Source organism: Rissa tridactyla, chromosome 1 (genome assembly GCF_028500815.1).
Source record: "Rissa tridactyla isolate bRisTri1 chromosome 1, bRisTri1.patW.cur.20221130, whole genome shotgun sequence".
Classification (NCBI taxonomy): Eukaryota; Metazoa; Chordata; class Aves; order Charadriiformes; family Laridae; genus Rissa; species Rissa tridactyla.
The window spans coordinates 26,405,417-26,421,282 of NC_071466.1; the positions used below are offsets into that span (position 1 = coordinate 26,405,417).

General features: G+C 43.4%; 1 protein-coding gene across 1 annotated transcript in view; it reads right to left on the minus strand.

The window, feature by feature from the left end:
• Positions 1 to 559: 559 nt before the first annotated feature.
• The window catches only part of KATNAL1 (katanin catalytic subunit A1 like 1), a 44,892-nt gene continuing 29,585 nt past the window's right edge, over positions 560 to 15,866 (minus strand). Inside the window, exons 8-12 of the mRNA XM_054197701.1 lie at positions 11,318 to 11,476; positions 10,338 to 10,464; positions 9,241 to 9,375; positions 5,813 to 5,939; positions 560 to 4,303 (exon numbers count right to left, since the gene is read on the minus strand). Of these exons, the coding sequence (XP_054053676.1) occupies positions 4,105 to 4,303; positions 5,813 to 5,939; positions 9,241 to 9,375; positions 10,338 to 10,464; positions 11,318 to 11,476 (747 nt within the window). The 3' untranslated portion in view covers positions 560 to 4,104. The remainder of the gene's footprint in view (positions 4,304 to 5,812; positions 5,940 to 9,240; positions 9,376 to 10,337; positions 10,465 to 11,317; positions 11,477 to 15,866) is intronic.

Sequence of the window (15,866 nt, forward strand, 5' to 3'; positions counted from 1 at the left end):
AACTGGGGTGAGCCGAACTTCCTATGCAAAGATTTGACCTCTCCTGAAATCCCTTGATCAGCAATTTCTCTTGCTCGCTCTTTCACGTTGGAGGCATTATGAAACACTGGAAACTACACATTCTTTCATAGGGAAGTTAGTGAGAAAATTCAAATAATCAATTCAGTCCTAAGAGACTCGGGGGTCTCTTTCCAAGTTTGAAAGCTCTTTCTTAACTGAAGTTTTGCTCTTCAAAGTCTTCTGGTTAGCAGGCAGCTGATATAGCTTCTCTGGAGCCTGATTATACTTTCAGCCCAGCGGCAAGTAATAAAAAAGCCTGCCCGGCTCTGTGAGGTCTGAATCAGGTGCTAACACTGAACATCTGCTGGGGCCTCTGCTCTCCTCTCCCCCACCCTCCTTCCATGTGCTGGGCATTGGAGCATTCCCCATTTTATAGCTTGTGGCAACGACAGGCCGATTTAAGAGGGAAAGCATTGCTGACAGCGTTATCCAAAAAAAACAGGCTCTGCTTTAAATGCTCTCCGTCCAGGACTTTGGTGAGTCCAACACCAGCGTGACACGCTGAAAAGCTCTGCATTGTATGGCAGCCTTTGGAAACAGCAAAGCCCATCCCCAGTGAGACAAACAGACTCTACACGTACGTTTATTACTTCATACAACCAGATTGCTTATTGTACAAAAATTAACAGTGCCACCCAAGAGGGCCTTCACAGATGTTTATAAAGAGACGCATAAACACAGCTTTAAAACATGTTTTTTATGTAAGTTAGGTACAGACTACTGAAGCACCACACATTGTGTGCGTATATATACACATACACCCATGTGCGCGTGTGTCTCCATACACATACAGACACAGACTGAAGAAATTGTTGCAGCAGGCTGTGGGTTGCTCTCTGAGGAACCCAACATCCCTACACAAGGGTTTCCCCCAGCGGGACACAAATTGGACTTACGCTGAGCCGTAAGCTCATCCTTCCTTAGGGTCTTGAGATGCTGCTGCTGTTGGCCCAGCCTTCCTTCCCTGGTTGCCCCTTGCTGCACCCTGCTTCTGGCTCCCTTCTTGGGTTAATAACCCAGACTCCAAGCCCACCTAGGTGTCTGCACCAGAGTGACCTGGTGAAGATGTGAGGGTCAGCACACAGGGTCTGATCCCTGTCCTGAAAAGTCTCAGAAGGGAAGGGATGGTTTCTGTCTTGCAGGGTGCCTGACCTAGCGGAGCCCAGGTCACGGGTGCAATGCTCGGGCACAACCATTGTACACATAAACATCTACAGCCTGGAAACTGTCCCTTTTCTGTTCTGCAGCAGTAAAGGATGAATGGACCTCTAGGAAAAACATATTTGGGGTAGAAATCATGACCTTTAGAGAAAAAAAACACAGCATCTGAATAATTCCTACTAGGGGGAATGCCCAGTACAGGGAATTTTGCTTAATATCTAAGAGGGAAGTTTAATGCCTGAAGGTAGAAGGTTCATCAAAGAGCTAAGGAAGGACATTTTTGCTAAACGCTGTGCTTTCATCAGCAGGAAGGGCACTGCTGCTGGCAACATGAAACTAAGAAAACTGGTACTTAGACCTTTCTAAGCAGCAACTGCCGAATGCCAGCACTGCTCCTGGGCAGACAAACAGGGTAAGCTACTGGCATTCATGTTCATTCCCCTCTAGATCTTTCTTGTGTAGACTAAGCTCCTCGGGCAGCAACGGCCTCTCTAGTGAGAGACCCTGAAGTGCTAATCTGGCATGGGCCACACAAGATTCTGCAGTACAACAAACAAAACGAGTAATGGCTGCAGCCTACAGCTTTCCTAAGGAAGAAATGACAGACTGGAGCAATGTTTTCAAAGCTTTCTCTCTGTAAAGTCCAGTTATTCCCTGGGAGGAACAGACTAGCCCTAGTAGGAATTTATCTAAAAACTATGAAAAGTCAACACTGCCTCTGCTTGCTCACCTTTCAACGCAGAGAGAACTGTTCCTTTTAGTCTGACAGCCACAGGTACTGTGAATCCCAAGGGCTCTACTGTGCAGTTACTGCAAACTGGCCAGGAAAGAAGCATTTATTCTCCCTGTAGCTGAAGAGGGTAAAGGCTCGTGTTCTTTCTGCACTAACCTTCCCGTCCAGGAGTGTAACGGGGCCTGACAGTAGGCAGCAGAGATGCTCTGTCCTTGGAAAGATATGAACAACAGCTGGGTCTCAACCAGTCTGGAGGCCCCAGAAGGTATTTTTCTGGAGTGCCACACGGAAACATACTTCTAAAGCCCTGACTGAGTTTTATGGCAAATGCGAGACTGATAGAATCTCCCTGGTGTTTCTCCATGCAAATCGGGGCAGCCCTTTAAAATGAAAGGATCAATCCAAGACATGGTCTTCTCATACAAAGAAAGAAAAAGGAATACTGACAGACAAAGTAGCAATAGTAAAACAGCTTCAAAAGTCGCTCAGGTAATCAGATAGATGCTGCAGAGCTGTCATGCATATATTCTGACAGTCCTCGCTACTGAACAGTAGGCAGAGATGAGCAGCGTTTGCCTTAGTGGTTCACATGTCATGGCCCAAGAGACCAGTGTGCTGAATTACTGACATTACTGGGAACTCCCAAGAACTAGCAAAAGGGAGCAAATAAGGATATACTCCCATTCAAGAGGAGGTGTTATCTGTTTCTTACTCCAGTTTGCCACATCTGGCCATGCCACTAGGAGTCTCAGCAGGCAGCTGAAGGGCAGAATACCTAAAAACCGCACAGCAACGCATATCCACCAAGATCCTTTGGCCTAGCTCACGAAATCACCAAAAAATTGAGAGCTTGCATATTCCTCTGTAAATTTGACCTCCTTCCCATTCCTGCCACGGGAAACCTTCACGTGTCAGACTCGCAGCCCGAGTCTGCAAAAAGCTCATATACTCACCATGACAGTTAATAACTCGGGAGAGAGGATTTCTCATGCTAGAGCTTATAACCCAACCCTTCTCATCCCTGCAACTCGTATGTGGGAAGAAACAGGTAACGACATAAATGAGATTGCACAAATTATTTTCCCCTAAATCAATAACATACATACATTTTTAAGAAAACTTCATTAAAAAAATTTAGGAAGCATGAACAGTTCTGCAACATAAACAGGTGCAAATCCCATTGCCTAGTAAAGCTAGGAAAGAGTTCACGTCTGATCAGAAGAAGTGAAAATCCACAGCCGTGTGTTTTAAGGACAGCCTTGTGTTTTAAAGACAGCCTTGATATTAGTGTTTTTACTGTATTAAACTCTTAGCACTTTAATAATAATAACAATATCTAGATGTCACAGAAAAAGTATAGGATGACACATAAGCATAAAAGTGCAAGACGTAACTTAAGTCAAAGTGCCTACTAGTCAAACTTCAAAGTGTCTACTGGTCAAACTGGTACAAACTATGTTTAGAGATCAAGCATAAACCAGACTGAGATCAATCAAGGCCCTTTTCCTCTCATTTCCATCACAAGTTGTCACAGGTAACATCATTCCAGTCTGAAGTGACATCAATTCCAAATGGGTGTACACGAGAGGAGAGCTGAGCCCATGTCTTCACAGAAAACTGATCTTCATTTCCTCTGTGCAACGACAATCAGTCCACAGGCTTTGCTCTGAATATCCGAGCAGAGACAGAACAGTAACTTCAATGCCACGTTCAAGGGAGGCAGAGTCAGCAGCTCAACAGAAACGTAGCACTGAAGAGCAGGGGGTACAGCAAGCCCTTGTCAGCTCCTCTGGAGTCAAATCCCCCAGCTGATTTATTGATTCCAGCCATGAAAGATGACTATGAGGAGGTGAAGTACGACTGCTCTTCACTGGAAAAATAAAAAGATTATCCTCACAAGTATAATTTTTCCCTTCCTGTTTGTCTTATTTTACTATTTCAGAGATAAAATATCTTTTGCAATGTCACCTCATTATTGCGTTCATTCCCTTTAAAGGCAAATGGAGTTTAAAAGATCTTGCCACCAGAAGGAGGTGGGATGGGGCCAGAGGCAGACCTTCTATTAAACCTTTGAAAAGATTTCTAACTCATTTTGCAAGTGAAAACAACAAAAACCATAAAACCGTAGCAAAGGAGAGCTGTCACTGAGATTAAGCAGATCCAAACTCCGCCATCCATTTTTCATACTTCTCCAGGTCTGCAGCAGAAACAGATTTGGAGATTTTCTTTAGAGCCAGCTCAAAGTCCCCCTTGGTAACCGGCATCTGAAGCTCCTCTTTAGAAAGTGCACGAATCTCTTCTGGAGTTAAGCCGTTAATACGTCGTCTCATTGCCATTAAAGAGGCATCCCTGGAAATACAGGACAATGTATGGGAGCTAATTGGTAGCAGCATGTGCTGTAAGCCTATGAATTTTGATTGTATTCTCTTGCTAGAAACCACTGGCAGGAACACTTAAGAGAGCATTTATTTACCATAGAAGATGCAGTTCACGTCTTTGTTAACTTCCATGTTGCCCGATCACTACATTAATTCAACATAAAGAATGCATTGGTATCAAAATCCATTTAAGCATATGGTAAATGTGCAGAGATAATTAAAACTATAAAATTGAAAACCTTTTACAATGATTCATAGAGATGAAATTTTACAACTTCGGTGCACAAAAGGGCAAGATGGGAGAGGAACTGCACTCAAAGACTTTTTTTTTTTAAAAGTAGTCTGGATTTTGCACCTCCACCCCTTGGATTTCAATCTTCTCCCCACCGTGTAGCCCAAAATGACAGTCAGCAAGTGTTCGGAGCGCAGCCCGGCTCTGTTGCCTGCTCGCATGGAGCACTTGAACCTGTAAAGGGCAGAGCAGGAGGCATCAGACCCTTGTGGCCATTGGCCCTGCAGGGCTGAGGCCATCGGTGCCTGTGGCTCCTCATGCTCTACCTGCTCTGACTCCTCCCCAGCTTGGATGCTGCCAGTGTGGCCCACTGGCACGGAGAACACTGCTCATTTCTCACACCACGGCCCACATGCAGTCTGAAATTACATTTTCTCTTTCCCCAGCTTCTTCCCAGCAAGGGATAACACAGGCCTCAGGGAAAACAGGTAATTTAACTATTGCACCATGTGACACACACCAAGTTTTCAAAACCATGAAGTCATTTCACAATTTCACCAAAGCAGCAGGGGAAGAAAAAAAATCCCAAGCCACGTTCTTAAAGGATCTGTTTTTCTTGGCAGGGATCCTAACACTGTAAGGGAGGTAGGCTTCCTACTGGTAAGTTTTTTCAAATACCTGTCCTCCACCGGAAAAGCCTCATTTGTCAAAAAATGAAACAAATTGTGGGAACAGGATGGAAATAAATTCAATACTAATGCTATAAACTACCCGTGTCAGCTTTGCACCAAGAAGATTCAGGCAGAAACCAAGACCGTGCTGCACTGGGGGCTGTCCAAACATACAGCACGTAGAAGCCCCACAGAAGTATTCTGTGAAAGGTTCCTCTGCATCACAAAATGCTCTTAAACTCATGGTATTTAAAAAAATATATATATATAAAATCCAAAACTGTTTTGCGCTACTTTAAAAAATATTCAGTAAATGCAGGCAATGATAACACAGCATTTGCTCAGACATTTTTTTTTCTCTCAGAGCCAAGAAAACTTAACCAGATGTCATACAAAGGCTCCATGGTCTTTAGACTGCTCCACGTGACAGTAACGCATGGTTACAGTAAATAGATATGGCCTCAAGCATAGTCACTGTTAGCATGGCTTCAGCTGCAGTGGGTATTGCATTTTATCCCATAATGTAAATGACGACTTTCTGTGCAGTTTTGCTTGCAAATTAAGGGGGATGAGATACCTGCAAACATTAGTGATGTCGGCACCAGAATAGCCTTCAATCTTCTCTGCAATTTCTTCAAGGCTGATATCAGGATCCAGTTCTACTTCCCGAAGATTAATCTTAAGTAGTTCTGCTCTGCCTTTTGCTACAACATAAAAATACTTGTTTGAAGACTTGCAAGAGTAACATTAAAAAAAAGATATAAACACAACTTAGATTTTTCAGTGAAAAGTACAAACAAAAGGGCTTAATACAAGAAAAGAGACAGAACAAAACATGGAGCTGGGACTGTTTAGTTTGAGGAAGAGGAGGCTGGGGGGAGACCTCGTCACTCTCTACAACTACTTGAAAGGCGATTGTAGAGAGGTTGGTGCTGGTCTCTTCTCACAGGTAATTAGCGATAGAACAAGAGGGAATGGGTTCAAGCTGCAGCAGGGTAGGTTTAGGCTGGACATTAGGAAAAAATTCTTCACAGAAAGAGTGGTCAGACACTGGAATAGGCTGCCCAGGGAGGTGGTGGAGTCACCATCCCTGAATGTGTTTAAGAGTCGTTTAGATGTGCTGTTAAGAGATATGGTGTAAGGGAGAAGTTTGTAGCGTGGGGCTGATGGTTGGACTCGATGATCCCAAGGGTCTTTTCCAACCTAAATAATTCTACGATAGTAAAGCGTGCAATCAAACACAATAAAGTATATGGTTAAAAGTAGGATATTAAAACAGCATACTCTTGAGACTTTTCCAAAGTCATACATCATTAAAAATGTCTGCTGTGTCTCAGGTGACAAAGCATTTGGTCACATACTACCCAAGGGCAGAAAATCCTACAAATGTCTCCTCCTTCCCACATCCCTTTGGATTCACTCGGTGTTCAAGTGTTTGAGTGCACATTATTCACACAGTTTCATTAGAACCACAATGAGGATTCTATTAACAGAGCTTCAGACAGCACAAACCCCTTAACAATAGGCTGAACTTTAAGCATATATTTAAGCACTTCACCCAGTTGGGACCCAAGAAATCTGATGAAGCCTGATAGAAAACAGATACAATAATACAGTAAACATATTAATGTATTTACAATACAAATGTCCTGGTATCCCACTTTCAGACGTAGATGCCGCGTGCACACAGTGATAACCAGCTGTGTAAATGAGCACTTATGCAGACAATTAACCATTCTCTTGTAGAGGGCATGTGCATATGGGTACATACGCAGCCTAGGCTTGTAACTGGGAATTCCCATTTGACAGCTTAGGCTTTGGTGCTGCTCTGCACAAGAGTGGTGAAGAAGAGGACAAATGCTTTCCTGGCTTTTACTGTACAGAAAAAAACATACCAGCTGTCATGGTTTCAGCTGAGATAGAGCTGACTTTCTTACCCGCAGCTGGTATAGTGCTAAGTTTTAGACTTGGCATGAGCATGGTTTTGATTGTTGCTGAGCAGCCAAGGTTTTTTCTGCTCCTCACACTGCCCCACGGGTGAGTGGGCCAAGGTCTTTTCTGCTCCTCACACCGCCCCACTGGTGACTGGGCTGGGGGGGGACACAACAAGTTGGGAGGAGACACAGCCAGGACAGCTGACCCCAACTGACCAAAGGGATATCCCATGCCACAGATGTCCTGCTCAGTGTATAGAGCTGGGGGAAGAAGAAGAAAGGGGGGGACATGTTCGGAGTGATGGCGTTTGTCTTCTCAAGTAACCCTTTCACATGATGGAGCCCTGCTTTCCTGGGGATGGCTGAACACCTGCCTGCCCATGGGAAGTAGTGAATGCCCGTAGTGAGTTTTGCTTTGCTTGTGTGCGCAGCTTCCGCCTTACTTATTAAGCTTTCTTTATGTCAACCCATGAGTTTTCTCACTTTTACTCTTCTCATTCTCTCCCCCGTCTCACCGAGGGGAAGTGAGCGAGTGGCTGGGTGGTTCTTAGTTGCCAGCTGGAGTTAAACCATAACACCAGCTCAGCATCTTTATTTCCACAGTGACCAATTTTTATGACCTAGAAACAAGGACAACCACAACAGAAGTAGCAGCAGTAGGGAAGGCTAAAAATCTTAAGGAAATGACCACACTTAGGTTTTATTTATTGATGTCCCTAATTAAAAAAAGCGGGGAGAGGAAATACAAAATAAATCAGAAAGCTTGTCTAAAGCTGCTGGTTTTGTGTGTTTTGCACAACTGTCAAGAATACCGAGTTATCAATCATACACAACTGGCACTGGCTATAAGACGGCAATCTATTATTTACAGAGCACAATGCACATATGGCATACCTGCAGAGAGTGTCCTGTATCAGAGAACATTCTTCTAATCTTTGCTATGGGGATAAGCAAGTCCTTGCAGTATTTTGAAAATGAAGCACAGTAAAATGTACACGTGCATCAAATTCCACAATATACAGGTGTACATATGACATATATCATATCACTTTTTCAATTAAAATGCATGACCACATCAAATCACACAGCACAGTTATAAATGCATCATTTAGACTTGCCCAGAACAGCTCAACATTCTTATTTACACAAGATGTAACAGAACGTAAGATCGGATATAAAACTGGAGCACATCTTGTATATTGTCCAAGGCGTAATGCACTGTGTCAAAAAACAATCTGGTTTAATTAGAAACAGGAGCAAGAGCTGATAGGATTTTAAACTAATTGGTCATAAAGACAGGCATCCTGTTAGGAGCTGTTACCGCCTGTAAGCTGCAGAGACAAGCTGTAGAACTATTAGGTGTCCTTACACCTGCTAAACTCAATCACAACTGCTGTCACCACGAACACGCATCTTGTTATCTTGAGTGCTCATGCAGGGAGATGAGGCATCCACTGTACCAAGAAGAAACGAAGCTATGCAAACTTCAAGCGATAGGAATCTCAAAATTAATAGGACAGGTGACTGACAGCTAGGAAAGACAATACAAGCCGAGACGTCTTAGGGCAGGAAAGCAATCAGCCTGCTGCATTCTGAGTGACTCGAAGCACAGTCATAAAGGCGAGCAAGCAGTGATTTACAATGAACTAAGCCCGTAAGTGAAAATTCATGGATCCACTTCTTTGCATTTGTCTGCAAGGGCACGGAGTGCATTTGCTATATTTCTGAACATGTCCAAAGGCTGCCTTTGATGATCACTCAAGGACTGACTGTTAAACATTTAAAATAATTCCAGGCTCATTAAAGCTAACTCTCTTTCAAAATGTAAGAACCCATCAATGGGCTTGCAATGAAATGCCGCAGCTCTTTGTTTTGAAGCCCCCAAGCAAGTAGCATTTTTTTTCCCTTTCTCTCACTCTCTTTAAAAATAAAGTGACCCAGCCAAATGATTAACCCCCGAATTTCGCTGCTTATCACAAAAAAGATTCCTCCCAAATCCAACAGTCCTGCAGTAGTCCTAAGTTCATCTTACAAAGGCCATTTTAAAGGAAAATGCTTGTAGCAAACATACCTGTGGGCAAAGGTATATAAATCCTCTTCTCCAGCCTCCGTCGGAGAGCTTCATCGATATCCCAGGGAAAATTTGTAGCTGCTAAGACCATAACCATCTTGGAAGGGTCATCATTTTCCAGAGCACCACCTACCCCTGCAAGCACAGTTTAGCGCAATTTCACTCCACAGCTCTTATTGATTGAGATGCTTGCTAAGAAACGCTACGCAGACAAACATTGCGTAGCTTTGTCCAGGCTTTTGCAACAGCTCTATATAGTCCTACTGCCCTTTTCCAAACTTCCCATAGCTTAGGTGTGACAGGACCATCACTGTCCCAGAGAGAGGGACAGCTCTTTTGCTGAGTAAGGGGAGGGCTTTCTTTGACAGTGCTAATAACACAGTCACACCTGAGTGTGGCCCTGCTAGTCCCACCGAAAGCGCTATCTCTGTCAAATCTGGCCATAGAAGAAATAGAATCACTCCTTGGCCTCACAAATGAGGACTGCAAAAAAATTATCACTTTGGGGCAAAAATTCACCTACCCTGAGTTTACCACGATGAACCTGCACATCTGAGGACATTAGAAATAGTAGTTAAACAATAACTTCAATACAAATGTATTGCATACAGTACCACTATGCCGTACAGTATTCCTCTGATATCATCCTCGTTATGTGCACCTGCACACTAAATTTGACTAAAAGGGTAATACTAGCTGCCACCACAAAATACAGCAAAATCAGATCTCACAATGGGGTCCCTGAACTGGAGACTCTAGCAAAGGGGAGAAATTTGTTTAAATTGCATCAAAATTAAAGACCTGTATTAAACTGCACAAATCCCATTATCTGCTCTCCTAGAGTCTGTATCTCTTAAAATATGAATTTTCAACTTACCACCAAAATGGCAATTTTAGAAAAAATAAAGCAGACCACCCTTTTCAGTCACCCGCCTTCAAACAGTCCAAAAATACACTACTCTTAAGTTCTGCCTTATTAGGAAACCCTATAAAGGGGGACCTATAAAGCCAGGTTTTCCAAATTGCTCAAGTTTTTACGTTCCCACGGGTAAAGAAACAGCACCCCAGCCCCAAACTCAGATCTAAACACTTGTTACCGTCCATTTGCACAAGCAGCTCTGACTTGACTCTGCGACTCGCCTCGTGTTCGTCGGACGTGCCTCTGCGGCTGCAGATGGAATCTATCTCATCAATGAAGATTGTTGTTGGAGCGTAAAACCTTGCCTTTATTCAAAGGAAAACATTAAGGATGCAGCAGCAAGCACAGGCCCTCATCAGACCACGACCCAGTCCCACTAGACATACTACATGCATATCTTCCCTGCCTTTCGCAAGAAAGTACTTCAAGATCTTGATTTACAAACTGTCTGCCATATGCTGAAGTTTATACACTTTTAATTTTACTCCTTGTGTCAGGGGCCTTTCAGTGTCAGTTGGTTTTCCTCAGCAGCTGGTCTTGCAAAGGGGAAAAGGAATACAATCAAAATATAGGCAGTTTTCAGGTTTTTGTGCTGGTGGGGGGTAAGCATAGGGGACAGAAGGGAGCTCAGCCTACCTCAAGAGAGACAGGATTTACCTGAGAGTAAGGTAGAAGCGTAATAAGGATCCCAAAAGGTGAATGACTCTTCAGTAGAGGTCCACATGGGCACGTCCTTCACATAGCCCGTGTGATGGACTGCACCCACAACTTCACTGAGAGGCTTATGTCCATCATTCAAAACAGAATTAGAACTAAAACGTGTATTGCTTCTAGCATAACAGTTCCAAATCCCTTCCAATTTCAAATCTACTTCCACGGGCTTGTTATCCAAACTAAGAACTGTATTTCTGTCAAGGTTACAACTCTACACTTGTCTAGAAAACGCTATCCTAAACATGGGTGTTCAACCATTTTCTTCATCATCCTCAACAACATACCAGAAACAGATGGAAACACAGAGATTGTGCTTTTCTAACTGGTTGAGGGAGTGTCAGTTAAATGAACCCAGTGCTTCCAACATGCTACTGGAGGGGCAGGAAACCGAGAGATGTCCTTTCTCACCTTAATGATCCCCAGATCACGTCATTGAGGACATACCATTTCAAACAAGAGGCGGACCAGCTTCTCAGACTCGCCCCTGTATTTAGACGTCAGGGTAGAGGAAGACACATTGAAGAATGTTGTTCCACATTCCGTAGCAACAGCTTTCGCTAGCATTGTTTTGCCAGTGCCAGGAGGACCAACCATCAGCACGCCCTGAAAGGTGAAAACAAAGGTATTGAACAACAAATAATGAAACTCTGCAATCGGTATTCTGCGCTACAGCTCAATATGATCCAAGATCTGTGTTTTAATTATTGTCATTATTATTGTCATCAGTGGAAAACAAAAGACAAGAGTCCTGCTTTTGAGAACAGCCGGGAAGTGATCTGTGATTTCATCTTAGTACTCCAGTGGAGTCTGAACCACAAAAACCAGTAACTGTTGCTGCATCTACCACCTGGGAAGCGGACAAGAGATTTACAGCCTTGCTCCGACTCAGGCAGAGCCTGAACTTGAACTTAGGCTTTTCCCAACTCATGAGGGGCTGCAGAGGCAGTCGAAGACAGTGAATTCTTCGTTTTGGAACAAAGGCCCTTTCACAAACAAAGCTTCCCAGAAACCAAGATACTTTTGCAGAAAGTTGTACTCCCTCAGTAGAGCATTTTTCTGTAGAAAAATATTTTGCCAAAAAATCCTGACAATACGTATGTATGAATCTGGCTGATTTTTTACATTTAAGTACGCTGAAGAGCATTGACTGAATACTGTTTGTCATACTGTTTAATTTCTCCATCTCAGTACTTCTATGGCTGTGCTACTGCATCTTAGCAATTCCTGGATGAAACGCCATCCTCATCACACTGTAGGATGGCAGAAGAGCACTGCTATTTCCATTTTACAGATCAGCAACTGTGGCTCATGTGGACTACTGCTCAGTCCCATAAAAGCCTAATACAAACCTCAGTGATTATTCAGAAAGCTTCAAACTAGAAAACTGAATGACAATTGTTAAGTCCCAGGCTGGCATCCGCATTATCAGACTGTCTTTCCATCTGTGGTCTATCTGAAAGACAGAGTAAGGAGCACACATCTCTGCAGCTCAGCACATTTACCCATCCTTATGCAAGCGGGTTTTTAGCTAGACACACAGTGCTCTCAGGACCCATATTAAGATTGTAGCACTGAGGCTGGTTAATCACTCTTGATAATATTTCTAAATACAGTTATCTTTATGGATAGTCTTTCCAACCCTTTCAGCAGCAGTGCTGGAGAGGGACAACACACCTTCCATGCCGGCATAGCGCTAGAATTTTAGCACGGTGATTTTAAGCGTGGCACTATGAAAATGTAGTGCTCAAGCAGTTTGGGTTTTTTTTGCCCTCCCAACTGCAAGATCTTATTACATGCTAACAAGAGTTTCCTAAAGTAAAGTTGTTCTGTGTTGCAAGGGTAATCAAATTAGCTAGAATTAGAATTGCACATCACAATGTGCTTTGCAATTAATAACTTACATAAAATGCCACAGCAATAAAATATCTGTTAAATGCAAGCCACATAGAAAATTAGATTTCATCTGTTCCTCACAGAAATTTACTTCAAAAAGCACAAAGAATGACATGGAAGAGATCTATAAAAACAAATCAACCGGGAATGCAATTATTCAAAAATGTACTATTCCAAAGCAATAGCCTCTCTGTACTCCATTTTCCATTAACTCTTAATACCTTTATTGCCATTTAACACTGAGCTAATGCAAGCTCAACATACATTCATCAGTAAATTAAGTTAGAAACACTCACACTCCATCCACAGAGCTAACAGTCCAATGTCAATCCTCAGGCTGCCCCAGGTTTCCTCAGCTCCAGAGCGGCAAGCATAAAAAGTAAATAGACTCTTTTTCTTCCCGTGAACATTCAGTTATATACCGTGATTTGAACTGATGCCTAGCCATACTGATATTATAATAATATTGTGAGTACAACCCTGGAGCAACCGGGTGAAAATTATTCAGCCTGTGATATGCAGGTCAGAGATGACTTGCTGTTCTCTCTGAGTTACAAATGTGTTTATTTAATATTTTAGAACAAGCTTCACCTCAATTCAAATCACACTTGACCCCTGCGTTTGACAAACTGTGTTTACTGCAGGACCTGGTTATCCAAGGTCAGTTTTTGGATATTGCTTTAGTCCTCCATTACAGAAGGCCAAATTCCGGCTTCAGCTACACGTGCCGCTCACTGCCGAAATCAAAGCCCATCGCTTTACAGTTCCTGTGTAGCTAGTACAGTGAGCGCTACCTAGCACACGATGCTAGTGGCATTATATATGCACATAACACAGGTGCAAAGCAGCCACACCAGGTGTAAAGCCAGGGGAAAACCGAGCTCTCCAAGGATAAAGACCATAGAAATATAAAATTTAAAAAAAAAAAGAGAAGAAAAAAAAGAACTTGGGTTCTCAGCAAAACAAGATGTGCATGATTTCAAACAGAAACACATAGGATCTTTCTTTCAAAAAATTGCTCTTTCTCTCTGCAAACTAGGAAGCTGCCACTTACTCACTAGTTAAAATCCTTGACAAACACAAAGACTTCTTTATTCTTCCTCTAAGGCTCTGTTAATCCAAAGTATTCCAATAAGAAGCTGAAATGCACCACAGGGAGTAAGTGTTTTGATGAAATCACTGCAGGGTTACTTCTTGTTGTTGTAACAATCACTAGCACAGCAGTGGGAAGCACAGCGAGCAACCGGGCCTTCTTGGCACAAAACAATTCAGCAAAAAAGAAAGAGCAAGCCTGTGGACACCCAGAAACCCATGGCTGCAACGACACAGCACCTGTGTTGAATCAGGGAAGACATCTGGCTCCGTCATACAAGGCACTGTCCTCTGAACGCAGGCACAAACTGTGAGAGCTGTCTGGGGAATTGTTCTCAGGAGAGTCTGAACATCCAAAAACAGATTTGGCTGCTTTTTCCCTGAATTACTGTCCTGAATGCCTAGGCTCAACAAATGCCTGCTGCTACACTGATTACTGCAAGAAACAGTCTTCCCTTCAAAACTTCTCATCCTCGTAGCACAGTCAGAGGTCAACAGTAGGGAAAATACATGCTGTTCTGCGTGAAAAATAAATTCAGAAGAGTTACAGCTTCACGAGTCACCAGGGAAAAGGCTAACAATGAAGACTCTTCACGGACTCGTCAGAAATCAATTTGCATTTCAGACTGAAGAGAGGAAATAATCTTAGAATTTTTTTCCATGTCTGCAACAACCTAGTTTTCAGAGGCAATGCTGCTCAGTAGGAAAATATAATCTCACACAAAGAGATGGAGGCTGTAACTCTTTAAAAGACCAGGTTGTTGTTTCTTTATCCACTGCCACAAAACTTGGAGAGAGGGCCACTGGCACTCTTCACGGTCCCTGCAGTCTGCTGAGATACCTGCCTTACACACAGATGGCCACTACATTCTCTAGGCATGTTAATAGGTGAAAAAAAGCAGCATAGAAGCTCTTCACTCCCTTATAAGCTTTTAAGACTGGATAGACGGGGCCCCTATAGTCTATAATAAGGGTATGGATCAAATTCCTCTATGCCAAGAGGAAAAGAGAGAGATTCAGCTGGTCAAAATACACTAAAATCTCACCCTATGCTTGTAACGCATGGTACCTAGGCTCTGTCCAAGCTGATAGCTCGGTTAACCTTAAGGTTAACCTTGAGGTTAACCTCAGGCTCACTGGTACTGACTACAACCCCAAAGGCCACACAGCCTGGGGCTAGGTTTGGGCTGACTCTAGGTTTGGGCTGCCCCCCTGCAACTCACTAAAACTTCCATGAACATCCCTCAAGCAGCTCCTGCCATTAGCTCCCACTCTTTCCGACTTCCCCTCCTCACTGTCTGTACGCACAAGCCCCAAGAATGACAAGCCTTCCACCCATCAGTTCCCTTGGTGCTTTGTTTCACAAATAAGCAGAATAACAGGGATCTAGGACTGGCACATGCTGGAGGAGGACAGCTCTGAGGGTCAGACCTAAATAGAAGCCAAAGAAGTACAAGGACCAAGCAGGAAAAGACAGGGCAAGTGTTAGTAACACAACATCTGACGTATGCTGCTAAATCAGTGTGATAAACCACAGAAACTAATCACATACACAGCATTCCCTACACATGCCATTGCCTTGCAGACTCAGAATAACAGACAATTCCCATCAGTCTCTTTTCCCCAGTAATACTTCTCAGTAAGCAGAAAGCACTTGTGTTGTGACTAGTTATTCCCAAAACAAGTGCCAATCCATCCCACAACAAAAGCAACATAATTGTCAGAGATGCTCAGCAGATACACTCAGCAACCTCCTCCTTCCCTTTCCTTTTTTAGCTCTAAGCAAAGACCCAGATTGGGCTCGCCTCTGGTCCATCAGCCAGGCCAGCTCAGTCCTGTATCCTTCCTGTTCCCCCACTTGCAGCTCATTCTCCCACTTTGAATTTCTCCCACTCCAGCAGTAACTATGCCCAGCTGCGAGTGTAACTAGCTAAATCATCACAAAGCTGAATCAACACGCAGATTAGCCCCCTCTCTCCTTGCTTCCTTGCACCATCCAGCCTGCCAT